The sequence below is a fragment of the Carassius gibelio genome, chromosome B10 (assembly GCF_023724105.1).
Source record: "Carassius gibelio isolate Cgi1373 ecotype wild population from Czech Republic chromosome B10, carGib1.2-hapl.c, whole genome shotgun sequence".
NCBI lineage: Eukaryota > Metazoa > Chordata > Actinopteri > Cypriniformes > Cyprinidae > Carassius > Carassius gibelio.
Genome location: NC_068405.1, coordinates 8,478,290 through 8,505,487, shown reverse-complemented (window position 1 = coordinate 8,505,487; position 27,198 = coordinate 8,478,290). Strand labels below are relative to the sequence as shown.

The 27,198-nt window shown below is 36.7% G+C and overlaps 2 protein-coding genes across 5 annotated transcripts in view; both read left to right on the top strand.

Annotated features, from left to right (window-relative positions):
• Window positions 1-23,314, top strand: part of LOC127966632 (roquin-2) — a 32,650-nt gene extending 9,336 nt beyond the window's left edge. The window contains exons 4-20 of one of the 3 annotated variants that reach the window (XM_052567768.1): window positions 1,285-1,518; window positions 2,825-3,000; window positions 4,418-4,618; window positions 6,109-6,241; window positions 6,322-6,440; window positions 6,565-6,677; window positions 6,805-7,041; window positions 8,166-8,332; window positions 8,407-8,768; window positions 10,731-10,847; window positions 11,201-11,353; window positions 13,241-13,454; window positions 13,536-13,620; window positions 15,125-15,302; window positions 15,377-15,507; window positions 17,590-17,702; window positions 22,559-23,314. In XM_052567768.1, the coding sequence (XP_052423728.1) occupies window positions 1,285-1,518; window positions 2,825-3,000; window positions 4,418-4,618; window positions 6,109-6,241; window positions 6,322-6,440; window positions 6,565-6,677; window positions 6,805-7,041; window positions 8,166-8,332; window positions 8,407-8,768; window positions 10,731-10,847; window positions 11,201-11,353; window positions 13,241-13,454; window positions 13,536-13,620; window positions 15,125-15,302; window positions 15,377-15,507; window positions 17,590-17,702; window positions 22,559-22,833 (3,008 nt within the window). In that variant the 3' untranslated portion in view covers window positions 22,834-23,314. Of the gene's footprint in view, window positions 1-1,284; window positions 1,519-2,824; window positions 3,001-4,417; window positions 4,619-6,108; window positions 6,242-6,321; window positions 6,441-6,564; window positions 6,678-6,804; window positions 7,042-8,165; window positions 8,333-8,406; window positions 8,769-10,730; window positions 10,848-11,200; window positions 11,354-13,240; window positions 13,455-13,535; window positions 13,621-15,124; window positions 15,303-15,376; window positions 15,508-17,589; window positions 18,927-22,558 lie in introns of those variants that run through there. The other 2 variants (XM_052567767.1, XM_052567769.1) reach the window with 2 other exon arrangements.
• A 598-nt stretch (window positions 23,315-23,912) lies between these two features.
• The window catches only part of LOC127966630 (rab GTPase-activating protein 1), a 92,893-nt gene continuing 89,607 nt past the window's right edge, over window positions 23,913-27,198 (top strand). For both annotated transcript variants that reach the window (XM_052567765.1, XM_052567763.1), the window contains exon 1: window positions 23,913-24,047. The gene's annotated coding sequence lies outside the window, so the exon portion shown is untranslated. The remainder of the gene's footprint in view (window positions 24,048-27,198) is intronic.

The window sequence follows — 27,198 nt, the reverse complement described above, 5'->3', positions numbered from 1 at the left end:
CAATATAATAATCTATATAATACATATATTAATATGGTTCAACTGTAAATACATATATAATACTCATTATAAATGATAAATGGAATAATCACACATCAAATCTGGCTGAGAAATGATCCCCAAAGCATAATTTAAAGTCAATATTGTGTGACATGTCAAATAATTAAATTGATGCAACATTATATTTATTAAACTTGAACATTTCGGTTCCGGTACGGTTTGTTATGTGCTATGTTTATGGAGAAACTATACTTAAAAAAAAGATACAAAAAAAAAAAATAAACTGATTTTTTTTAGGGAGGTCTAGCATTAGTTTTTAGGTACAGAAAATGAATTAAGTAATCATATTGGACTGTATAAATTAAAGATTGCTCTTTATTATTAAAGTTACAAAAGTTTTTTAACCAAGAGCAGTGAGTGATTTATTTGTTGTTGCTGTTTGATTAATGTAAAGACTGTCACTTTAAGAGAATGCACAGATAAAGTGGCCTACGTTCAGTCGGCTATGTCTGCTGTAGGATACTTACCAAGACGGGCATTTTGACTATATTTTTTGTGTGAATTTGTCCATTTAAACACAATACTTCAGAGAGAGCTTATATTTGCGCATGTTCTGATGCGTGGGTTTGCGCGCTTCGGATGAGTAATGCACAACACCTATGTTATGTATTCTGTGTGAAAGACGTGTGCGCACTTTGATGTAAACAAGCACAGATGAGAAACGCATGGTGGAGCACGTGGGAGCCGCTCTGGATGAAAGCGCACTTTCACTCTCTGACAGCAGATGGTGCTAAACTGCAGAAAATACAGCCGTTACCCTCGAAACTCCATATATAAAGCAGCTGGCTACTTTCTAAAATACATTTAAATACATTTAAAGTCTTTCCGATTTTTGTATTCACTATGGTGTTCATTACAGCGGCAAATATATCTATTTTCTCATATTAGATTTAAATGAAATTATACTCTAAATAAGAAATTAAAACTCCCAGCCGGTGGCGGTAAGTGACTTATTGAGTCATTTATTTATTATATTTGTTCAAGCGACTGCTATTCGACAAAAAAGATATATCCCTTAACTATGTCATATGATATAAATATAAGACAGAAACTCATTCAGGGTATTTTTGTCCGAATAACTTACATTTTATGGGCATATAATATAATGCATTTTCATTATTATTGGATATTATTATTATACAGCACAAGTTATATGTTTAACTATACCTATAATATATATACAGTGTGTATAAATGTAAGTGTGTATTTTCCTCTCCCACACAGGTGTAGTGAGCCTCAGTCAGAGCACGCTCAGTAGACCCATGCAGAGGAAGCTGGTGACCCTGGTGAACTGCCAGCTGGTCGAGGAGGAGGGGCGTATGAGGGCGGTCCGGGCGTGCAGATCTCTGGGTGAGCGTACCATCACTGAACTGATCCTGCAGCACCAGAACTCCCAGCAGCTCTCTGCAAACCTATGGGCCGCTGTGCGGGCCCGCGGCTGTCAGTTTCTAGGACCTGGTGAGTGTCTTTGCATTGCATTCCTTCATTTTATTAACATCATTAAAGATATATACCTGCTTTTTTTTTTTTTTGCATATTTCGGGTTATTTACAACAATTCATGTCATGACCAGAAAAATTTTAATCTGATTACTATGAAGAAGAGTGGAAAGGATGTGACATAAAAGAGCAGGGTTCTGGAATTATATCTGTAACATATTATCAGAACCTTTAGAGGAGTCCACTTCAGAAGGACAATTAGATGACTTTACTGCAAACATTTTGTGCTGAGCTGTAAATTTCTTCTTTTAAAAGCGTCAACTATGTTTTTCAAAGGCCAGAGCTGATAGTGAAATCTGGAGAGCAGAGTATAATGCAGATAACACATAATAAAAAATCTAATGACAGTGAATGAGATTTACACAACACAACAAGGGAAAAAAGAAATAGTTTATTATTCATTATCAAGTCTGTCGGTAGATTAGTAGATTTTAATTAGTATTTAATTATTTAATTAGTATATAGTAATTAGTATTAGTATATAATATATTAATACCATTCAGAAGTTTGAAGTTGAAAATATATATATATTTTAAAGAAATCAATACTTTTATTCAGCAAGGATGCATTCAATTGATTCAAAGTGAGAGCAAAGATATTTATGTAATATTTCTATTTTAAATAAATGCTGCTCTTTGGAACTTTCTCTACATCAAAGACAAGAATCATGTGACACTGAAAATTCAGCTTTGATCACAAGAATAAATTAAATGAAAAATATGTTACAAACAAAACAATTATTTTAAATTATAATAATATTTCTGTATTTTTTTAAACAAACAAATCCAACCTTGGAGAGCATAAAATTATTTCAAAAACATTAAAAACTATCAACCTCAATGTTTCAAATGGTTGTGTATAATTTTTTTTTAAATAGTTTTTGTTCAGTATAATTTCAGATAGGTATTAAAATTGATTCTGTATATTGCATCTCTATATTTACAAAATGGTTTCATTTATTTTCGTATTTCTTTTAATACAACCATTTTTAATATTTTGTTTAGACTAAATAGTCTAGCTGATAATGCTGTCCGTCACAAATTGTAAATAATCCGAAATATATATTCCTTTAATGCACGTGTTTGGCTGTCAATGATGATTACTCATAGGGCAGATTCTGACAGGAAAAACACAGATTTTCCCATCTGATCTGATTTTGAGTTTTCTAGTCTGAGAACATCCAGAGCATGAATCTGTTCGTCTGACCGAGCACACATTGCTCGAGCCCAGCACTACCTGTGTGTCTCTGTCCATATGTGTCCCAGCCATGCAGGAGGACGCTCTGAAGCTGGTGCTGCTGGCGCTGGAGGACGGCTCGGCTCTCTCGAGGAAGGTTCTGGTGCTGTTTGTGGTGCAGAAACTGGAAGTGCGCTTCCCTCAGGCGTCTAAGACCAGCATCGGTCATGTAGTTCAGCTGCTGTACCGCGCCTCCTGCTTTAAGGTCAGAGCCTTTGAGCCAAAACCGCTGATTACTTAACAGCCATTACTCTCAGTACTCCATCTGTGTTGACCAGTGTTGGGTATAGTTACTTTGGAAAGTAGTTAGTTAGGTTACAACGTTACCATCAATTAAAAGTAATCAGTTATGATACAGCGTTACCTATTCATAAAAGTAACGCGTTAGAGTACTCATGCGTTACCAAAAATTAAAAGCCGTTTGCAGCGGCTAACACATGACAGACATAGCCCCCGGCCCCTTTAAATGCACCTAAGTCGTGACTCCAGACAATGAATAACGTCAGTCATCCGACTAAATTAACACTGCAGGATAACAATAACAGGAAAGACAGTCAGCAATCGGCTATTCCACATGGCGTTTTATTTTTTTATTATCACAGAACATATTATTAATCAAAATTCGCACCTAACGTTACCCAGCCCGGGTAGCCTAGGCTACTGTATATTATGAGCACCACAAGATAACTCCTGATTTTTCTTTAACTTTAAATAATGCAGTTATCAAAGTACAAGTATGCTTACTTGTAAACACAACCTTAAACAGGCTTGCAGATTTAAATCCATTTAGAAATGATGAACAACCAGCCAGCCAATGATCTAACAGAAATTAACAGCTGCCTGTCAAACAAAAATGATAACAAACCGAATTAAATCCTTCACCGCCACACAGGCAAATGACAAATCGCTTAATAGCCGAACTAATTATTATTAAAGTGTCACTCACAGTCACAAGCCTAAATTCGCTTTAACACAGTCCTCTTACATTTACTCTTCAAAGTAGAGATTAAAACGTAGCGTTAAATTTGAGGTAGAATTTTTGGCGGTCGACAGAAGCTTTTCACCAAAGCAGAGTGTGCATTTTACGGTTATGTTCTTTTCTTTTTAGTTGACAAATTGAAAATAATGTGCGTACTTCCATAAACCAAACGCTGTCCTCTCTGCCATCTTGCCGGGAGTTCGGGAAAAAAAAAAAACCACACACACACAGGGTCAGGCGCAGGGCACAGACGCATCACAGCCATTGACTTTACGATCACAGAGCTTCGGCTCCGCTGATACATCCGCAGGTGGCACAATAGACCTAAGCCTACTGTCTGACAAAAAGCAGGCTGCAGTCGGGATTTTCCTTTCCTTAAAATAACGGATTACTTTTTTAAAAAAATAACGAAGTTACTGATTACTTACGCACGAAACTAACGCGTTAAGTTACACATTTCAGGAAAAAAGTAATTAGAGTACTCTAACGCGTTACTTTGTAACGCGTTACCCACAACACTGGTGTTGACTAGGAAAAGAGTGATCTGATGTGTTAAGCCTGTCGTAATGTGATATCATGTGGATATAAAGTGCTTGGCAATGGTAAAATCGAATGAACTCTTTTCTCTTGCTCTCTTTTACAGGTGACCAAACGTGATGAAGACTCCTCCCTCATGCAGCTCAAGGAGGAGTTTCGCACTTACGAAGCCCTGCGCCGTGAACACGACGCTCAGATCGTTCACATCGCGATGGAAGCGGGGCTGCGCATCTCACCGGAGCAGTGGTCGTCTCTGCTGTACGGGGATCTCATGCACAAATCTCACATGCAGTCAATCATAGACAAGGTACCGCGTGCATATTGCATACTGCATCTCAAAAATAAAATAATATAAAATAAATATAATTAAATAATTAAATAAATTAATGTGAATAAATAATTTAAATACCATGTGATAATTTAAATACCAAATGATCCATTTTTGCTTAATATTTCTGTAGAAACCATGATACATTTAAAGGACAACGTTTATTTGAAATATACATCTTTTTTAATATTATAAATGTCTTACTGTCAGTTTTGTTCAATTTAGTGCATTCTTGCTGGATAAAGGAATTAATTTATTGTACAAAAAACCTTTGAATGGTATTGTATCATGGTTTCCTTAAACATATGAAGCAGCACAATTGTTTCTTGAGCAGCAAATCATATTAAATCTTAAAATGATTTCTGAAGGATCATGTGAAACTGAAGACTGTAGTAATTATGATTTGATCACAGGAATAAATTACATTTTAAAATATAATAACATAGAAAACAGTCATTTTAAAAGTTTACTGTATTTTTTACATATAAATGCAGCCTTGGTGAGCATACAGGTGCTGGTTATATAATTACAATATCATCAAAAAGTTTAAAGAAATTGACTTTCATCAGAGAACATAACTTTAGACCACTCAGCAGCAGTCCAGTCCTTTTTGTCTTTAGCCGAGGCGAGACGCTTCTGACGCTGTCTGTTGTTCAAGAGTGGCTTGACACAAGGAATGCGAAGCTGAAACCCATGTCTTGCATACGTCTGTGTGTAGTGGTTCTTGAAGCACTGACTCCAGCTGCAGTCCACTCTTTGTGAATCTCCCCCACATTTTTTTATGTGTTTTGTTTCACAGTCCTCTCCAGGGGGCAGTTATCCCTATTGCTTTACACTTTTTCTACCACATCTTCTCCTTCCCTTCACCTCTCTATTAATGTGCTTGGACACAGAGCTCTGTGAACAGCCAGCCTCTTTTGCAATGACCTTTTGTGTCTTGCCCTCCTCAAGCGAGGTGTTAATACTCATCTATTGGACAACTGTCAAGTCAGCAGTCTTCCCCATGATTGTGTAGCCTACAGAACTAGACTGAGAAGACCATTTAAAGGCTTTGCAGGAGTTGTAGCTGATTAGAGTGTGGCACCAGGTGTCTTCAATATTGAACCTTTTCACAATATTCTAATTTTCTGAGATACTGAATTTGGGATGTTTCATAATTGTCAGTTATAATCATCCAAATTAAAAGAAATAAACTCTTGAAATATATAAGTCTGTGTGTAATGAATGAATATAATATACAAGTTTAACTTTTTGAATCGAATTAGTGAAATAAATAAACTTTTTGATGATATTCTAATTATATGACCAGCACCTGAATAAGACTGCTTTCCAATCAAAGATCATAATTATTCCAAACTTTTGACCAGTAGTGTAAAATATAGTCAAGCAAACATTTAGAGATTTTTGTTGAATGTCTTTGGAATATTTTGTCTATTCTGATTGCATTTGTCCTTCCCATTTTGCCACAGCTTCAATCCCCAGAATCCTTTGCAAAGAGCGTGCAGGAGCTCACCATAATCCTGCAGAGAACAGGAGACCCAGCCAACCTCAACAGCCTCAGAGCTCCTCTCGAGCGGCTGGCCGGCATCGACCACAACCCTGGTGCGGACACACACTCACACTTCCACACCGGTGCAGACACAATCAGATTACATAGCAATAACCCGTGTGTGTGTTTGTAGATGCGGCCGCTCCGTCCTGGACAGAGCTGGAGAGCGTGTTATTGGCTGTGAAGGTTGTTGTCCACGGTCTGGTGGAATTCATCCAAAACTTCAGCAAAAAGAGCAATGAAAGCCCTCAGGTACAGCAGGAACTCTGTTCTCCTGAATGCATTCATTCCACCTCACTTTAAGTACAGCTGGTCAGTTTTATCAGGAAAGTCAATCAATGAATGTTGTTTAAAGTGTTCTGCTCCTCGTTCTCAGGCTCAGCCCAACAGCAAGTACAAGACGAGTATGTGCAGGGACTTACGGCAGCAGGGCGGCTGTCCGAGAGGGGCCAGCTGCACCTTTGCCCACACGCAAGAGGAGCTGGAGAAGTGAGAACACACTCTCTTTCCCTTTCACACGCATACACACTTACTTGATGACCATATCCAGCCTGCCGTCACCCCATTTCCTCCCCTCCTCTCTCACGTTCCCTCCGCATCTTTCTGTCTCTTTCAGGTACAGAATGAGGAATAGGAAAGCCAGTGGGGCGGTGAGACCCTTCCCGTCAGTTCCAGTGATTCTGCCTAAAACCGGCACCAAAGGAGCAGTCCCAGGGTCAGAGGGGAAGAACCACGAGAAAGACGCCCCAGAGGACGTGTCTCTCACTCAGCTCATCCCTAGAGGAGGAGACCACCAGGAGGACAAAACGCTCCCCAGTAGTGCGAACGGACTGCCTGCTGCCAGCCTAGAACAGTAAGTGTGCTCATACTTTTACATTCAAATAAAGTCCTGCCTTGAATATTCAACTTTGGTGCATAACTCCTGCAGCGATTGTGCTACCCCTAATTGGGCTTACAGTTGTCACAGGGATGAAAATTTGACACTTTTCAGCAAAAAATCAGATAACGATTCCATTTCAATTGCAAAATAGGGCATTTGAATGCAAACTTTTCAATGCCAAGATATTTAGCCAACCAAATATATTACTAATGTAGTTTTAATGTTGTTCTGTAAAATTATTATGGTTATTATTATAAAGTCATTATTGTATTTTATAGGACAATATTATATTATTGATTTACTCTAGTAATGTATTCCTTTATTTTTTTGTTTCATTTAATAATAATGATTCATTATTAACATATGAATAAAATATGTTTATTATTATTATTATTAAAAATAATAATAATAATAATTGTTATAATATATTTCTTTATTTTATTTTTAATTCTGTAATTGTTGCTCTGTAAAATTATTATTATTATAAATACTCATTTTATTTTATTGGACAACAGTCTTTTACTCTAGTTATGTATTTCATTGATATTTAATTAAATAATAATAATGATGATGATGGTTATTACAAATAATAAAATAATTGTTATTATATAACAATATAATTCTCCATTTTATTTTATTTAGTTTTGTAAGTGAAAAATGGTTTGTAAGCCAGACAAACAACAGTGTGAATGTGGCCTATAACAACAACAAAAAAGAGGGTCTAGGGTGAATTTTTCTTAATAATATGTATATTATTTGAGGAGGGAGTACTTTTCTCCTTAGAAAATAGAAAATTCATTAATTATCATTAAACTTCAACAAAAGTGAATTAGCCTTGAAGCTGGGTGATGGATGCAGAAGACTAATATGTAGGTCAGCAGTAAAAACAACATTGCTCATGTAAGATTAAGTCCATAAAGAAAGTGATTATATCATTGTTTATTAGTGTTTTTTTCTTTATTAATTATTATTATTATTATTATTATTATTATTATTATTATAAATTAGAAATATGAATATGCAATGTCTTTGTAAGAATCTCTTTGCCCACTTTTGATTCTTATGGGAATTTGTATTATTTCTACTTTATCTATGAGAAATCCCATCAGTCATAGCCAGTCATCTGTGATAGCTTCGGGGGGGTGTACAGAGGACGGCTGCGGTCTCCTCAAACACGGGCCTGTCCTCACGAGAGCTCCTCTTAAGATGTACTACTCTCAGGACCAGAGACCATATGACCTGTCATCCTACCACCAACCTGCCAGTGAGTGACATCCTGAATCGCTCTCCTGTCACATCTAATCTTCCTTTACACTCACTCGGGTCTGTTTTCCACAGTTTCTCCTCACAAGTCATGCAACGCTCGCTTCCATCGTTCCAGCAACGTCCCTGAGTCCATGTTACCCCCGTCATTGGGCCCTCTGTACCCTTTTCCTCCTGCAGACAGATTAGGCCCCGGCCCGTACGGCCCACCCTCGACCTACGCCTCTGTGTCCCATGCACACAGCATGTACACCCCAGTCTACGACAGCCGGCGCGTGTGGAGGCCGCCGCTGTATCCCAGGGATGGTGGGAGGAGTAACTCTCTCCCTCCAGAGGTTTTCCATTCCACCGTCTACCAGCCGCCCCTCCGAGAGCGCTTCAACTCGCTGGACAGCCCCTACTGCAGCACCGCGGAGCAGAGAGCGCCAATGCACAGGGCAGGTTTCCCATCTCATGTCTTATAGGCTCATTCAGTCTCAGTTGGAAATTCTCTTCCATGTTTATATTGAGTTATAACTACTTGCAACTATTGCAGCAAAAACTGTTTTATTCACTTGGTGTCTGTTGTGTTAAGTTGGACAATTGGTCTAAAATCACTTAGCTGAAATATCAGTAAAGCATTAGCAGTTAGTTTGTATTATAGATTATTTTTTATTATTATTAGTATTTGTTGATATTGTAGTCAATCTCAACAGTGTTATTTGAGTATTATTTATGTACACTTATAGTATTTTATTTTTATTTTAGTTCACATTTTTATTATGTTTTTTATTGTGCTTTAATTTTAAGTGTAATTTCAGCACTTAATCTAAAGGGGAAAACTAAAACTAAACTAAACTAAACTAAACTAAAAGGCAGGAGGTCAAAACACAAGGAACTAGACAGCACATAAAAATAAAAAAATAAAAACCCTAATATCAAAAAGTATAAAAATAACTGCAAAGGCAACTATTTTTGTTGATTTTTTTTATATAACCTTTTTTTCAGTTCTAGTTTTTGTAATTTTTTTTACTTCAACTTCAAATTATTTTATTTTATTTAGTTGCCAAGGCAGTTTCATTTGTAATTATAATAATAATGATGGTAACACTTTATAATAACTGCATGCTAATAATCATTAGTTAAGCATTAGAAAACAGTTAATTCATCATTTATAAAGCATTAATAGACATTCATAAGCAGTTTAAAAATACAGATTTAAATGCTTTATACCTGATTTAAAAGCATATCTATAATGTATTTAATAATTGTTTTTCATACTTTATTAATTATCAATTTATAATTTCTAAATTAAGTATAGCATTATTTACACACCAGTTATTAAGGAGTTGTCAGTGGTTCATAAAATCACTTAGAAATTGTAAGTAAATGATTAATAAACTATTTAAATGTGCATTCATACATCTTTTTATTCAGACATATAGTAATAGTTACTTATAGTGTTAATAAAGGGTTTATTAACATGTATTTCTACTGTAATTCAGGGTTAATTCAGGTAGTTATAAAACATATGTAGTTGTTAGTTAACTATTTTTGTGAGCTCATCTAAAGTGAGGACTATTTATGCCTTGTAAAGCTTTTACAAATGAGATTTAAAGGCTGTTAATATTTCTATGTTCTGTATCACTGTGTTGTGTTTGTTTCCATTTTTTGTTTAGAAGATAACTGAGCCTTTAAATATCCTTTATAAATGCTTTACAAGGCATAACTAGACTCACTTTAGATGATCTCACATAAATAGTTAACTGACCACTACTAAATGCTTTATAACTACCTGAATTTACTACATTTCTTGTGATCTTATGAATCACTGGCAACTCCTAAATAACTGGTTTGTATATAATGCTATACTTCATTGAGAAATGATAAACTGATCATGAATAAAGTATGAAATTACACATTATAGATATGCTTTTAAATCAAGAATAAAGCATTTATATCTGTATTTATAAACTGATTATTACTTTCTATTAATGCTTTATAAATTATGAATTATCTGTTTACTAATGCTTAATTAATGATTAATAGTGTGCAGTTATTATAAAGTGTTACCATAATAATAATAAAATAATGTAATCATTTTTTTTATATATATTTTAATTTTTTTCATACATATTTATACTGTATATTATTTGATTTGAGCTGTACTTAAAATTAAAATTTTAAATTTTAAAAATTTTAAACTTTGTCAAATCTTAAAATAAATATAAATATAAATATTCTTACTGTACACTAATACTGTGATGCCTACATTCATGTATTTAAACATTTAAAATGACTTAATTAAATTTTTTCACACTGTTGCTCAGAAATTTCACATTCACTTTTAAATATAAACTAGGTGACTAAGTCATCATGAGAATGGAGAAGTTAAAAGCTATTTTCCATCTGTTGTATAGGATGCGTACAACGAGGAACTCTGTCGCCACAAACAGGAACAGTGGGTACATCACCACAGCAACATGAACAGGCCCTCCCAATCCTCGCCGGTCTTCACTGTGGATGTGTGTCCAGAGGTACGGCCCACCAATATGATGTTCTTAGAGGTCTTGGGATTTGTTTTATCTTCGAATATTAACTTTGGCACCGAAGCTGCTGTCGCCCTACCGAGGTGTGTTAAGCTATTTTAAGTGGGTCTGTTGCTCAGCAACTGAAAATCCAAAGCAAGAAGCAGTTCTGTCCTGAAAATTGTATGTGTGCGCACAAGCGCTTTGAAACGCATGAACTCTCAGAGAAAGATTTGGCACCATGGAGGCTGAGTCACTTTACATTGTTTCTTTCCACCCCCATTTATTTGAATCTGGCAGCCTGTTGCACACGGGTGGGTGTGAGATAGAATGTTGTCATCTCACTCTTTCTCCTCCTTTAGCATCCTGAGGGTGTAGGTGGTGGGCGTATGACTTGTAAGTGTCATGGTGGAGAAGAGAGTCTAGCCCACTACTCGCCCTGGTCCTGCAGCACCATCAGCCCATTTGAGTCAGAGCCCCACCATTTGTCAACCCATTCCTGCTCCAAACAGCTAGTAAGCGGTCGCTTCACAATGCAATTGCACTCATTTACTTTCATACTGGCTTACTCAATAACACATTTCTATTGATTCCTTTGAAGGCCAAAATGAATATGAATAAATATGGTGGAAGTGGAGTCACTTCAGATCACATTAACACATCAAAACTTTTAAATTTGCTTATTCTTTAACATATTCCTGTTGATTTCCTCAAACTGTATCAACAGTGAATGCATAAGGGTAGAAATAGAGTCACTTCAGATCAAATTTACACTGAAATACTTTTAAATTTGCTTATTATTTAACAGATTCCTGTTGATTTCCTCAAACTGAATCAACAGTGAATGCATAAGGGTAGAAATAGAGTCACTTCAGATCAAATTTACACTGAAATAGTTTTAAATGAGGTCATTCTTTATGAGATTCCTATTATTTCTCTTAAACTGAATCAATAAAGAACATGTAGAATGTACAAGTGGAGTCACTTTAGATCAAATTTAAACTGAAATACTTTAAAATGTGATTATTCTTTCAACAGTTTCCTTTTGATCCTGAATTAACTGAACTGAATTAAACATAAACATGTAGAGGGTACAAACTGAAGTCATTTAAGCTTCACACTGATTTTCTTTTAAATTTGCATACGATATAACCAACCTGTTCTCCAACCAATACGCTTGTATAGGTCGTTTGTGCAAATCCCTGAAATACGACCCATCAGAGCGTATACTACAATTGCGCCCCTATCGGCAAAAGGTCGTTTTCATATTAATGTTTTGTACTCTTTTATTTGCCCTCTGGTTTGCGTTTCGTGTAGCTCAGTTAGTAGTTTATTGCGTTATACCTTGAAATGTAATCATGCTATCATGAGTTCGATCCCAGGGAATGGATGTGCACGAAAATGTATATGCTCAATAAATCATAATTTAGCATGATTTCTGTGAGGGTTAGGTGTAGGGGTGGGGTTAGGTGTGGTCATTCGAACTAATAAGCCACCTAGTAAAATATGTAGGAAATACTGTGAGATCGGTGTAAAACGCCCACACATTGTATTTAAATAAACGTGCGTTTTGATTGGTAATGACGTTATATGTCAATTCATGACGACAGACGCTACGCGATACTGTCATTATTTTTACGCCCACTAGAGGGCGCTTAACTTCAAAAAGTAAATATAGGTCGTAATAAATGCTTGCACAAACGACCTATATGGTCGTTTTTTGTTGGAGGACAGGCTCGATATAACATTACTATTAATTGAATAAAAAATTAACGTGTAGAGAGTACAAGTGGAGTCACTTCAGATAGACTCCACAATGATGCAAACTTAATCATCTTAATCAGTAACATATTCCCATTATTTCTATCAAACTGAATCAAGATAAATGTGTAGCATAAGTGGAGTCACTTTGGATATATTAAAATCTTAATTTGTTACCATATATATGTAAAACATTATTGTTAGTTCTCTCAAACTGAATTAAAAGTTAATGTGTAGCATGTACAAGTGAAGTTGCTTTGTACACACTGCTTTATGGCTAGATTTAATTTATAACACTTACCTATTTATTAATGAAAAAAATGAATGTACAGATGGTACAAATGGAGTCACTTCAGGACACATTCACACTGATTCTCTCTTACACTGGTTGCTCAGTAAGATATTCAAAATGATTCCCTCAAACTTAATTAAAATACCACAAATGTGCACACCACATTTAACAGTTTGAGCTACAGGTACAAGTTGCCCTGTAACACTATAATAATTCTTTCAAACAATCAAAATGAATGTGTAGCATGTAGAACTGGAGTCACTTCACCGTAATGTGGTGACCAGTTTATCTCACAAAGCAGTGCTTCTTAAGTGTGAATGTGTTACGATTCCTAATTATCTGTCCTCAGGACGAGGAGAGTGGCGGCAAACAGTGGCTGCACATGTTCGAGCCCTACAGGCGACTGAAAGACGAAGATCCCATCATTCCTTTTGGAGAGGGGCCCATCATCTCTAAATGGGGAGCCATCTCTCGGGCGTCCCGCACTGGTTTTCACACCACTGACCCGGTCCAAGCTACTGCATCGCAGGGGTGCGCCGGCACCACATCAATCAACTTCAGAGGTTAGAATTCATATCGCTTTCTATGCTTTTGACTGAACTTCTTTGGCTTTGAGAGTGATTCATCTTCCATTCTCTTAACAGACTATAGCTGTCATATTGGTCACAGTGACCTCAGATGGGGCTCACGTGGATCTGATTCTTCTAGTCACTCCAGCTTTCTAGAAAGGTACCAGTTCAAACTGAGAAGAAAATGAAAATGCTTAGTGTTAAACAACAACAACAACAAAAATCCCATAGACTTACTTTGAAACAGACATCTGTGCCATACTGTATATAGAGACTTGTTGGTCCTGTTGACTTGAGCCAGTAAACAACCACCGAGTAACCACTCTAAACACCTTAGCAAACATATAGAAGTCATGCATGTACAAATTATGATTAATGTCACTTGTATATTAATTTTACTGGATTGTCAGGAGCATTGTAGCAGTAGTCTTCACAGTGTTTTCCTGTCTTCGCCCCCACCCCATCCCGCCACAGTCGTCTGGATGTCCTCTGTACCCTTCTAAAAATAGAGCAGCAGCCGGAACATAACTCCTCTCGTTTGTGTTTGCAAAGCTCTTACACACTGCAAAGAGGGCTTACATTTCATAGTCTCCTCAACACCCACAAGTCCATATCTGCCTGCTAAATCATCTACAAATATCATGAGCAAATGTGTATGATTAGTTATATATAATGTCTTGGAATTCATTTCGTGATCTTAAATTATTGTACAATATTCTACACCATCGTTGTGTATTTTGTTCTGAAATCTAAATAGTAATTTTAATCATTGTTTCTCGCACCAGTGATCACTTTTTCACTTATTTAAATGACCTCTTTTGTCGATATCAGGGCAAAACTAACATGCTTTTGAGTTTTTAATAAGGATAATATATTTTCATATACAATTTTATTTAATATATACATTTATTTATAAAGATTCATTATTCGTTTTTTGGAAGATGTTTCTTTTACTTTTACTAAGGCTGCATTTATTTGATCAAAAATACAGTAAAAACAGCGATGTTTTGAAATATTACTAGAGTTTAAAATAACTATTTTTCTATATTAATATATTGCAAAATGTCTTTTATTACTGTGGTACTAAAATAGCTGAATTTTCAGCATCATTACTCCTATCTTCAGTGTCACATGATCCTTCAGACATCATAATAATATGCTGATTTGCTGCTCAGTGTGTGTGTGTGTGTATTTTTGTGTAAAAAATGATAAATTTGTATATATATATATATATATATATATATATATATATAATTATTAAAAAAATAAAACATACATACCTTTTTCTTACATTTATTTATAAAGATGATTTTGGCAACACTTTAAAATAAACTCTTATTCACTATTAGTTACAACATTTCCCTCAATAATTTCCTAATTTACTGCTTATTATTAGTCTCCATGATTCTTAGCCATTTCGTTTATAGCTTACAGATGAACCTACAAAAATCTCCTATCTTTCCCTGTTGTGTGCTCTAATAATAAAACATTGTTTTTGGTGTCAATGATGATTACTCATAGGGCAGATTCTGAGTGGGAGAACACCTCTCACCTGATCTCAATACTGAGTTTCTAGTCTGAGGACACCAAACAACAGAACCGATTGATTTGTGTTCCTAGCTTTGGCTTGATTTCAGAGCTCAGTGTGTTTCTGTGTGTTTCAGCGATCAGCTGGGAATGTCAGGGCTGCATGTAAGGCACGATTCCTTATGCAGGGGGTCAAAGCAGGGCACAGATTTGCTGGGTAAGGATGGGACGGAGAGTGATCCTGACAGAGACATCGAGCTGGAGCTGTCCGCTCTGCACATGGAGGACACAGAGACACAGGACTGCGACTCTGAGGTAACTTTTAGTCTTGAAAGCCTTGATTTGCATTGGGTTTAGTGTCTAATTGCTTACGTGTATGTAATCTGAAGGACTCTATGGAAACGCAAAGCCGGTCCAAGAACAGCCACCTCTCTACAGTCTTCAGTAATCCAGTGGCAAGTTCTCATTTGGAAAACAACCTGCCTGACAGAATGGACACCCACCTTATGAAGAAGATAAGGCAAGCAGAACTTTGTTGATACTGCAAACAAATCTGATTTGGTGTTCGAAGCCCTATTTTTGGGGCTGACTGTTCGCTTGTCATTTTGCTAGTGATGAAATTGGATCAGTTTGTTTGAAGTCAATATCCAGTGAATCTACAGTACATTGGTTGCTGTAGTAATGATGTAAGCATCAGCACAATGTCAAGTTACTCAAACAACAACTGTGTGGAAAGAGAGGAAAACTTTGCCAATTTTGATCACAATATATAGCTGCAATGCCGAATATAAATAACATACTGTGTCCAGAATTGCTGACTGATTGTGGACTTATTCACTACAGAGCATAATAAAAAAATAGGGTTATTATAGTTTAGAAGTTTTAATTTTTTTTCGATATTTTCAGTTTATGGTTTTGTATTGTGTGTGATGTGGTGTGAACCGACCTACAGAACACTGTATTTGCTTTAGTTTTGCAACAGACTTCATGTTGCAACCCAGCACAAAAAAATAGTACAAACGTTTCATTATATAAAAATAGCAAAAAAAGTCTAAAATGTCTAATTACTTCAAATCATGAAACTTACTGTAAACAATTAACATCAATTTATTAAAAGAAAAAAAAAATGTTTATGGCCCTATGAAATATTTACCTTATATTCATTTTTACCAAATTCTGTCTTTTAGCATGTCTAATTATTTGAAACCATAAAACAAGTTTAATTTATTCTTACAATAGCCTTATGATTTCTTGTCTTGTGTATTTAAATTTTCAATGCATAAAACATTCATTTAATTTATGTACAACATTCATTGACACAGAGAAATGTGTAAACTTCAGATTTAAATAGTCATTTTGGTGCTTAATATTTACAAATACCAGTAGATGTTGGAGTGTGCTCAGCTCTGTGCACGCATCAGGACAGAACTCTACTGTGAGCAATACAGAGAGCGAGAACATGTAGCGTAGAGGCCGAAAGGACATAAAAACGTGTAAATAACATAAATAACATAAGGCTAATAAAGTTTGTTTAATAAAAGAAAAAGGTATAGACCTGGGCCCGTATTCACAAAACATTTTGTCAACGTGCTTACTGTATGCACATAGTGATTGTCTGATAGTCTCTGTCAGAGATTTATTCACAGGAATATTGAAGAGTGCAATATTATGGTGCCATATTCAAATAAATGTTTAAAAATAACACTGCTAATTGCCACATTCAAATAAAGATTTATAAAGATTTAGATGTATATGTATAATTATGTGTTCAGCTAACTGTCAGCATGTGTGCCTCTCATAGTTTGTGAATATGAATATAAACAGCCTTTTAATTAACAGAGTACAATAACGTAAACGAGAGTACGAAAACGTAAAAGAAAACCAAACGGGACACAAGCACAGCTGTTTCTTCTTGCCCAGTGGGTTAATGAAACCAAGGATATAATCAAAGTAAAATTTGGTGTTGGGATAACATATAAACCAAAGGTGATACCTTTTTAAAAGCTCATTATTGTCAAATGGTTTTAAAATGTTTATATTCTGAGGCAGATTGATGACAACAGCCATTTTAGGATAGTTTGTCCTCTTCATTACAGAGCTAAAACACTCCGTGAAACACTCTTAGAGCAAAAATTTAGGAGTCCTAAATTTAGATACTCTTAGAGCAAAAATTTAGGAGTCCTAAATTTAGGATTGACACGCCCATTATTTTTAAGATTTACTCCTAAATTATGAGTTATGAGATACTTTTAGCCTTAAGATTCTTTATGAATACGGGCCCTGTTCTATAGGAAAGGTAACTTTAAATGACTTCTGTTAAATTTAAAATTAAATAAAATTTCAGGGGAAACACTGGCACAGACTTAACAATATGCAAAATAATTAACATAACATGGAACCAACTGTAGATATTGTACTGATATTAGCCACATTAATGTATGACAGACGAATGTGAACCAACTTACCACGCACAACCGGTGACATCCACAACTACAAATATTGGAAGAATTTTCTCTCCCATTTTAAAAGTTGATAAGCTTGTTTATGTATTATTAAGAGATGTAATTTATTATTTCTCTTATGGTGATTTATGGTATTACAGAAAGCCCCTCTCCCCTGGAGACCTCAGTATGGGACAGATGTCAATGAGGACATGCTTGCCCAGGCATGGAGACCCTCCGCGACCCAGTCCAGGACCTGAGATGCTGCTAAACGGTAACTGAGGCGAGCTGAAAACACCAGTCCTCCTCATGTTCTAATTCCATGGGACCTTGCCAAGAATCCACCATCCTCCTTAGGTAGAAGGTAGAGTTGCCCTTATAGGAGTCAATCGAGGCAGCGAGACGCAGCCGAAAGCCTTCTGTATTCATGTGTTCTCTTCATAAGAGCTAGCTATGCCCTGTAATTGTAATCACTCATCATCTGTTCAGAGTCTGTTTGTTTTTGTTAATCACTGCTTGTGGATGATTGTTCACGTTGAGTCACAACTCCACCTCAGGTAACTTTCGATGTCAGCCAATCAAAACTCTCTCCAAGCCAGGAAACCAATTACCCAAGTCCTGTAACGCTGTACAGAAGAGTCGGTTCTTGCTAGCTTTTAGCACACTGAGGAAACCACACTCTAAAGTATGATCATTATATAGCAAACTCTTCCAATATATATATTAATATATATTAAGAATAACCAAGGTGCTTGGAATTTATAGTACATGCATTATTATTAATATTATTACAGTGTTAGCCACTGAAATGTTATGCGCATTTATTATTTGTTGGGCATCATTGTTTGAAAAAGCCATTCATTGATCATTGTTTAAATGTATGCGTGTGGATTATGGTATAATGTCTGCTATCTCTAAGAGACATTTCACACGAAATCAATATTTTGTAGAAATATTCAAAAGAAACAGTTCACTCAAAAATTTTAAGTTCTGTCATTCTGTCATCAGACAGAGACCAGAAAAGGGTTGAGTCTGAGTCTATACAGAGACGGGAAGAGGGTTGAGCCTGAGTCTAGACAGAGACCAGGAGAGGGTTGAGTCTGAGTCAAGACAGAGACCAGAAGAGGGTTGAGCCTGAGTCTAGACAGAGACCAGAAGAGGGTTGAGCCTGAGTCTAGACAGAGACCAGAAGAGGGTTGAGTCTGAGTGAGGACAGAGACCAGAAGAGGGTTGAGTCTGAGTCTAGACAGAGACAAAGGAGAGGGTTGAGCCTGAGTCTAGACAGAGACCAGAAAAGGGTTGAGTCTGAGTCTAGACAGAGACCAGAAAAGGGTTGAGTCTGAGCCTAGACAGAGACCAGAAGAGGGTTGAGTCTGAGTGAGGACAGAGACCAGAAGAGGGTTGAGTCTGAGTCTAGACAGAGACCAGAAGAGGGTTGAGCCTGAGTCTAGACAGAGACCAGAAGAGGGTTGAGTCTGAGTGAGGACAGAGACCAGAAGAGGGTTGAGTCTGAGTCTAGACAGAGACAAAGGAGAGGGTTGAGCCTGAGTCTAGACAGAGACCAGAAAAGGGTTGAGTCTGAGTCTAGACAGAGACCAGAAAAGGGTTGAGTCTGAGTCTAGACAGAGACCAGAAGAGGGTTGAGTCTGAATCAAGACAGAGACCAGAAGAGGGTTGAGTCGGAGTCTAGACAGAGACCAGAAGAGGGTTGAGTCTGAGTCTAGACAGAGACCAGAAGAGGGTTGAGTCTGAGTCTAAACAGAGACCAGAAGAGGGTTGAGTCTGAGTCTAGACAGAGACCAGAAGAGGGTTGAGTCGGAGTCTAGACAGAGACCAGAAGAGGGTTGAGTCTGAGTCTAGACAGAGACCAGAAGAGGGTTGAGTCTGAGTCTAGACAGAGACCAGAAGAGGGTTGAGTCTGAGTCTAGACAGAGACAAGGAGAGGGTTAAGTCTGAGTCTAGACAGAGACCAGAAGAGGGTTGAGTCTGAGTCTAGACAGAGACCAGAAGAGGGTTAAGTCTGAGTCTAGACAGAGACCAGAAGAGGGTTGAGTCTGAGTCTAGACAGAGACCAGAAGAGGGTTGAGTCTGAGTCTAGACAGAGACCAGAAGAGGGTTGAGTCTGAGTCTAGACAGAGACCAGGAGAGGGTTGAGTCTGAGTCTAGACAGAGACCAGAAGAGGGTTGAGTCTGAGTCTAGACAGAGACCAGAAGAGGGTTGAGTCTGAGTCTAGACAGAGACCAGAAGAGGGTTGAGTCTGAGTCTAGACAGAGACAAGGAGAGGGTTAAGTCTGAGTCTAGACAGAGACCAGAAGAGGGTTGAGTCTGAGTCTAGACAGAGACCAGAAGAGGGTTGATTCTGAGTCTAGACAGAGACCAGAAGAGGGTTGAGTCTGAGTCAACACAAAGACCAGAAAAGGGTTGAGCCTGAGTCTAGACAGAGACCAGAAAAGGGTTGAGTCTGAGTCTAGACAGAGACCAGAAGAGGGTTGAGTCTGAGTCTAAACAGAGACCAGAAGAGGGTTGAGTCTGAGTCTAGACAGAGACCAGAAGAGGGTTGAGTCGGAGTCTAGACAGAGACCAGAAGAGGGTTGAGTCTGAGTCTAGACAGAGACCAGAAGAGGGTTGAGTCTGAGTCTAGACAGAGACCAGAAGAGGGTTGAGTCTGAGTCTAGACAGAGACCAGAAGAGGGTTGAGTCTGAGTCTAGACAGAGACCAGAAGAGGGTTGAGTCTGAGTCTAGACAGAGACCAGAAGAGGGTTGAGTCTGAGTCTAGACAGAGACCAGAAAAGGGTTGAGTCTGAGTCTAAACAGAGACCAGAAGAGGGTTGAGTCTGAGTCTAGACCATACACAATTATTCATTTAGCTGGCGCTTTTATCTAAAGCGAATTACAATTGCTATATATGTCAGAGGTCCAACACCTCTGGAGGAAATAGTAGTCCAGTGTCTTGCTCAGTGGTGTCTCACAGTGGATTCAAACCCGGGTCTCTCACACCAAAGGCATGTGTCTTATCCACTGCACCAACACCACCCCTATATATATATGGTCTAAGGCTTGGACTTGTGTACTATAACACAGAAATTTGGTCATTTTTGGGTGAGCTGTATCTTTATTAGCTATAAACCACAAACAGCCCAATAGAATTTCACAGTTCAGACTTGTTTGAGGATGTGGAATTGTTTTGTGTGTATGAAACGCCTAATGCAGTCACAGTTCCTGTCTGTTGTTTACAATTGTCAAATGTTCACTTCGGTTTTTATTTTTGCTCTTGTTGATTCCTGTAATTTAGAATACAGATAATTAGACTGCGTTTAAAGGTTCTTGAGTTTCCAAAATTCTAGTTTTACCTTATTTTATTACAAAACATTGCTAACTTCCATGAAGTTGTTGGGATATTTTGTATCATTTATTAATTGTTTGGTCAACATTTTGAAAGTACAATCACCCCTACAGTATCTACAAACCATAATGTTTTTGAAGATTACTTCATGCTTGATTAAGAGAAAACAAGAAAAATAATCACAGTAACTCCAATATTGCTGGTGTTTTCATGTAGTTTTGTGCTGGCTAAGTGTTCCTGAAAGATGAAAACTGTGTAACAGTTCATAGAAAAACTCCCATTTAAAATAGCATGTCAGTATCTAATTATGACAGGATTGTCTCCGGTCACTTATTTCTCTGTTGTTAAATGTATTGACTGGACCAGTTAAGTGTGTGTATTATGTTTGAATTAGTGTATGAATGTGCATATTGTCTTTAGCCTGAACAAAATATGAATATGAATGCATTATCACTTAAGACTGTTAATCACGGTTTTACTTATGTGGTATTAATGTTTTTCCACTTCAAATGAGAAATGTGTAGTGAATCTACCTGGTCTGGGCTCAAGCACTGTCTCATTAAAACTAATTTTGACTCCTGCAGTCGAAGCGTTTTTCGACAAGCGATGTTACAGCTGCACCTTCCAGCAAAGACATTTTTTGCAAAATACTTTTTGAACGATATACAGAAATTTTTAATGGATGAGTCCTAGTGTGTTGAAGCGTAACATCTTGTTGATTTAGTGCACATGTAAAGATTTTTGCCTTTATTTTTGGTTCATCTTCTATTTGTTGGGCCTCATCTGATATGAGAGTTTCAAAAATGGCGCTGGGTTGGTAACAATACGAGTTTCCGTTCTAAGTTTCTCTCTAGCTATTAAATTGCCTTTAAAATGTCACTTTTCCTATATTATCACCCGTTGCAATGCAGCAAAGCCTTATAAGTACATGAGTGACTCGTTTATCTGCCCAGCTCAGCCCTGTATCATGCATGCTGCCTTTGGCAAAGAGGTTATTTGGCAAAGGAAGTATGATTGTGTAGTTGTGTCACACAACACCCCAGCGCTGTGAATGTCCTGCACTGTATCTTGCATTTTACTCACTTCCTATAGCATTTACTGTCTGCTTGAATGGATTAATATCAGGATTATGATGTAGTTTTTTCCCCCTTGGAAATGTCAGTTTTGTTTGCATTTAAATTTTAAAAATGTGCTTAGCTGTTATAATTGGGCAGGACTTGTTTGGTTGTGATGATGCTTGTTTTTGTTCTGTATGCAACTGCATAAACAAACTGTGTTGAATATTCTTACGTCTGTATTAGACATTTTATTTGCAAATCTATTGTTCGATTCAATTGTAAATTAATAGAAGATGGGCATCCGTCATTTTATACAACCAGAGCCATCATTAGATGGACATACTGCACATTTTTATTATGTATAATCAGAGAAATGAGGCTATTTATGGTCAAAGAGAGAAAGAGTCTAAAAGTCAGGAATATCTTTTGATGAAATAATAGTAAGATTAATATTTATATTGCATTTGTTTCTTTTTAAATACCACCAGGCAAAGATTTCCCTTTTGCTTGTGGCAATGCAAGGAAGAAAATATAGAAGTGTAACCAATGCACAGTTCTTACTGGTTGTTTGTTTGTTATTCCTCTTGTATCTTGGCTAAGCTTGGCTCTGATATGTAGGGCAAACTGGTGAAATGAATCTAAAGGTCATGACATGTAGTTGCATGCCAAGATAATAAACACAGTTACATCATCACTTGAGTGTTCAGACTCTTTCTTATACCCCCAGGATGCAGTTTTATGAATAAGCATGACATCTGCTGGTGTATGGTGGTACGGCACGTGACGGTGGGCTACTTGACTGCAATTTCCTCACCTGGACAAACTGAAGAACTTGACTTCATTTGCAGCTTAAAACAAATGTTTTGCTATGATGTGTGGTGTGTAAATGAGAAGGTGTCACAATGCTTTTTAAAGTATTTTCATTCAGAAATTGCTAATACATTTAACAAACATAGTTACAAAGTATTGTCCATTAATGTTGAATTAAACATGACATTTTGAAGTAGAAAGAGTGAAACAGTATTGTCTTATAAAATGTGCAATAACATTTCTATTATATACAACTTAAAAATATTTTACAGCGTAAGGCCAGTAGTAATGAAAAACCCAGTTGATTGCGAAAGTAAAACAAAAAGTTTCCCAAACAAATGGTGAAAGAAAGTTATATTAAAGAGGAAGGAAAATTGATCCAAGCCAACGTTGTAACATCACAACCTGGGTTGAAAGGACCATATTTATGTTATAGGCCTATTATAGTTTTTACATGTTTATACTATTTTACTATGTTTGCACACTTTCAATAAAATAGTAAGAAATATTTACCTCAGACATCAACTTTTCTTTATACTAGTAATATATATATATATGTACATACATACATACATATAAATATAAATATATCGAACACCCCATATGGAAATTGTATATGGAAATTTTCTGTATGCGTGAAATACCAAATACCGCTTGCCCTTAGCCCTTAGCCAGTTTAGACACCACAAATCATTTTCACAACCAAAAACTTAAAACTGTTTTATGGAGTTTTTGTCTCGTGGAAGTATTTTTTTTCTCTCAGAAAGATGTTTCATCTGAACAATTGGTTGATAAACAACAGTAAAATCTATTGAACACTCTGTACTTCTATCACTCACAGCATTATATTTATGTCTATCAAAAATATGGCTCAACTCTATCTAAGGTCTATTGTATTATACAACAGTTCTTCTTTGTAATGTTCTATACTAACATTCTACTTTTTTCTACAGTAGGCCTACATGTATACAACATACTAAACTTGCATTTACTATCATCTCTTATTTTTAACTGCTCTTTTTTTGCCTTATTACTTAATTGGACTGCCAAATGTAAAATAAATTGATGCAAAATAGATTTAAAAAGTGTGAAATTGTGTTTATTTTCTAAATTATAAAGGGATCATTTTCAGGTAAACACGCAACGTAAATTAAGATGACAACAATGCAGCATAAAACTTTCTAAAAATGATCTATTAGTATGCAGAATGTAGTATATACTGCGCAGAAAGCAGTACGCTAGTATTCGATTCTATTCCGAAGAATGCCGAAGAGAGCCGAAGAGAGCGGCGGCGCATGCGCAGTGCGAGCGGGGTTTGGTTTGTGTTTACAGCAGCACCGTTGCTGGCTAATGTCCATCGCTGTTATGTCAAGCCTCTCTGGAATAAAAAGCTTTTGTGGAAACAGGTAGGATGAGTGGCAACGATGCACACTTCCGTGTTTTAATTTATTCTACTCGTCCGTTTCGTTATTCAGTAGTTTAGTCGTTTAAGGAGTAAGATATATAACAATATATGCAGATTTGGATTTGAGGCTAGCATGCTACAGTGTATTAGCCCGTTAAAGGCCGTGTGCTGATCTCTGCTTCACTGCATGACTCAAAACCTGCAAAGATCTGCTGTCTGCACAGCATACATCGCTATCTGTGTGATGGATTCTGTTTTAAACAAATAAAATCGAAAAACATTTGTCCAACAAGGACGATGTTTGTGTATTACTGTCTAAGCATATATAATAATATATAATTGAGGATTTGTTCGCCTCTCATAGTAGAAATGCATAATCTGCAACAGATACAAACATAGCTGCATTAACGTTACTAAATTGTATCGCATGTGTAACGATCCTGAATCTAGTTGGATGTGTTTTGATGGTCAAGTGTTTGATTGTACTAGCTAGTGATTCTAAAACGATTCATTTAATGCTAAATCCACCAAAAACATCCTTGACTGTTTGTTCAGTGACTGCAGTTTTTTGTCCCCCAATAGGGGGCGTCACGTGACTTTCTTCTATGTGTAATAAGCAAGTCATTGAATCATGCACTCATGAGAGAATGTTCATTTAGTAAGTCAGCCATTAAATGCTCAGTCATAACCTGTGGTCGAATGCTATTGGCTCATGGAATAGCCACTCTTTTAAGGTGTGATCAAATTCGGCCCAAAAAACTGTCTTAATTTACAAAAAAGTTTTTATGCTCGCTTGATGTGGTTTTTGACTTGTGTGAAAAAGGGTTAATGCGAATAATAGGAGATGGAAATGCATTTTGTGAATAAATTCCTCCAAGCGCATCAAAAAAGTAATGTGACTTTGTGCTATGGGATGGCAAATCCTGACTAGCCAGTAGGACTGTCACTTTTGTGAAAAAATCATTTTCGATTCTTAAGACATAAGTGTTCATTGAATCGATTGTAAAATCGATTTTCCATGTCTAAAAAAAAAAGACGTTTCCTTTTTCAACGTCAAAAAACGGAAGAACATAAAAAGAGCGCTGGAAACGCACAAGTCAGTAATATTTCTTGTTTATTGGCATGAAGTTTCATGCAGAATAACAAACAGCAACAGGTGTGCAACATTCTCAAAAAAATATATGTGCAGAGGGGACTGCTGCCATAACAAAAGAAAAACATCACTGCAGGCCTCAACCCTGCTGCATTTATGATTTAGACAATTCAAAAATCTCCAAGATTATTTTAAATAATGAATCAATACATTTCAAACAACTGTTCAAAAATGAAACTTTAAATGTATATGTCCAGCTGTTGAGAAAACGCGCTCCGACCGCACTGATGTCCCAGGGACACTCAGGGACACTGCGCAAGGTGGGGGTATTACTGCCAATTTTCACAAAATCACAAAAGCTGGTCTCTGTCAGCTTGCAATGGTCCTTTTCATAACTATATATAAGCAATAACGACAATAACGAATGCCATAACGACTGCATTCCCAAACAGCAGCGTCCACTTCTGAAAGCAATAATATTATAATCAGTAGCTTCTCCTTCTTTTCTATAGTACCAGTTTATCAGGAAGTGACGATTTTGTTCCCTTTGACTCATTGGATGGAAACGGTGCTTGTTCGCAAAAGTTTTGTACGTTATTCCAATTTGCGCACAAGTTAAATTTGCAATTTTGGATGGAGATCCAGCTAGTGAGAATGATTAATTGATTAAAAACAACAAAAAAACAATTACTCACTAATTGTAGCACCACCTTATTCCTCCACCCCGAGGTGGATATTCCCATTACTTACAATTACTTATTAATTACTTAATGTTGCTAACATGATTTCAGATTGCATAACAGTTTTCTTTGGAGGAATTATGTTTCTGGTACGAACAGCCAACAGCCACACCTTAAGATTTAATCCAGACTGGTAGCTTTTTTCTGACGGGTAAAATAACGTATTTATTTAATCTGTTGTTGCAATAATAACTCAGCCATTCTTTTTAAAGTGAGCAATGCTTGCATGATAAATATTGTTTTAGAAATGAATAATTATTTTAGTTTAACACAGCATACTTGTTCAGTGATAACTATATTAAAAAAATCAGTAGTCGTGCAACCCCTAGTACTCATATATGAACAGTTTATGTAAAGTCTTTCATTGGTTGAAAAGCCTAATAGTAGACTGTAAGTATTATAAATACATTATAATTCCCAATGCGCTTGTGTTCCTCAACAATAAACATACTCCTCAGTGCATATTATGTTACCAAGGCAGCAATGGTAAATCGCTCAATGCTCTGTGTCTTCATCTGGGAAAAGTAACTGACTTGCAGCACCACTGCTTCCATATGCACATGTAGGACATCATGTTGAATTGTTTCCCAAAACACAAGGGATCACGTGAGCTAAGTGATGTGTGAGCAGAGGACAGGCAGAAAGGCCCAGTGGAGGAGCATGTGTTTAACAGCACAGTGACAGATGCCTCTCATCTCCGGGGTATGAGACAGCTGGCCCATGTGCAACTCCACCCTGTCTCCATATAACTGACAGAGACCACATGCTTCATTCTGACATTTGAACTACCACAACCCGCCTTGATGGCTTTTTTTTTTTGTTATTCAATGTTTTATGGAAGCTTGTTTCCACCTCAGGAAAAAAAAGAGAAAATAATACTAATAAAAAAAAGTAATTCATGGCTTGAAAATGAACTTTTTTTACTCCAAAAAGTTAGGAGCACCAGCAAAAATTTAGGAGCATTACAGCTACAAATTATATATTAACAGATTTTATCCTTCTATTAACGTTAATGCTTTCCGCTAACTAAAAGTTTTTTTTTTGGCGAGGATTAGGGTTGGGAACCGAGAACCGGTTCTTATTAGGGATGTGCCAATCCGATATTTAAATCCGGTATCGTCTCCGATACTGCCATTTTTCTCTGATTGGCCAGAGAGGGCCGATCCAAATCCAAGATTGTTTTTTTTTTGATTGTGCGAATTATGCTGTGTTACTTTAAAAGACATAAAATAGCTTAATGCAGCAGTTCTCAATTGCAGTCCTCGCGCATACTGAACTGATGCGCATAAATTGTTGCATAAATAGGCTTCCAGGCTTCC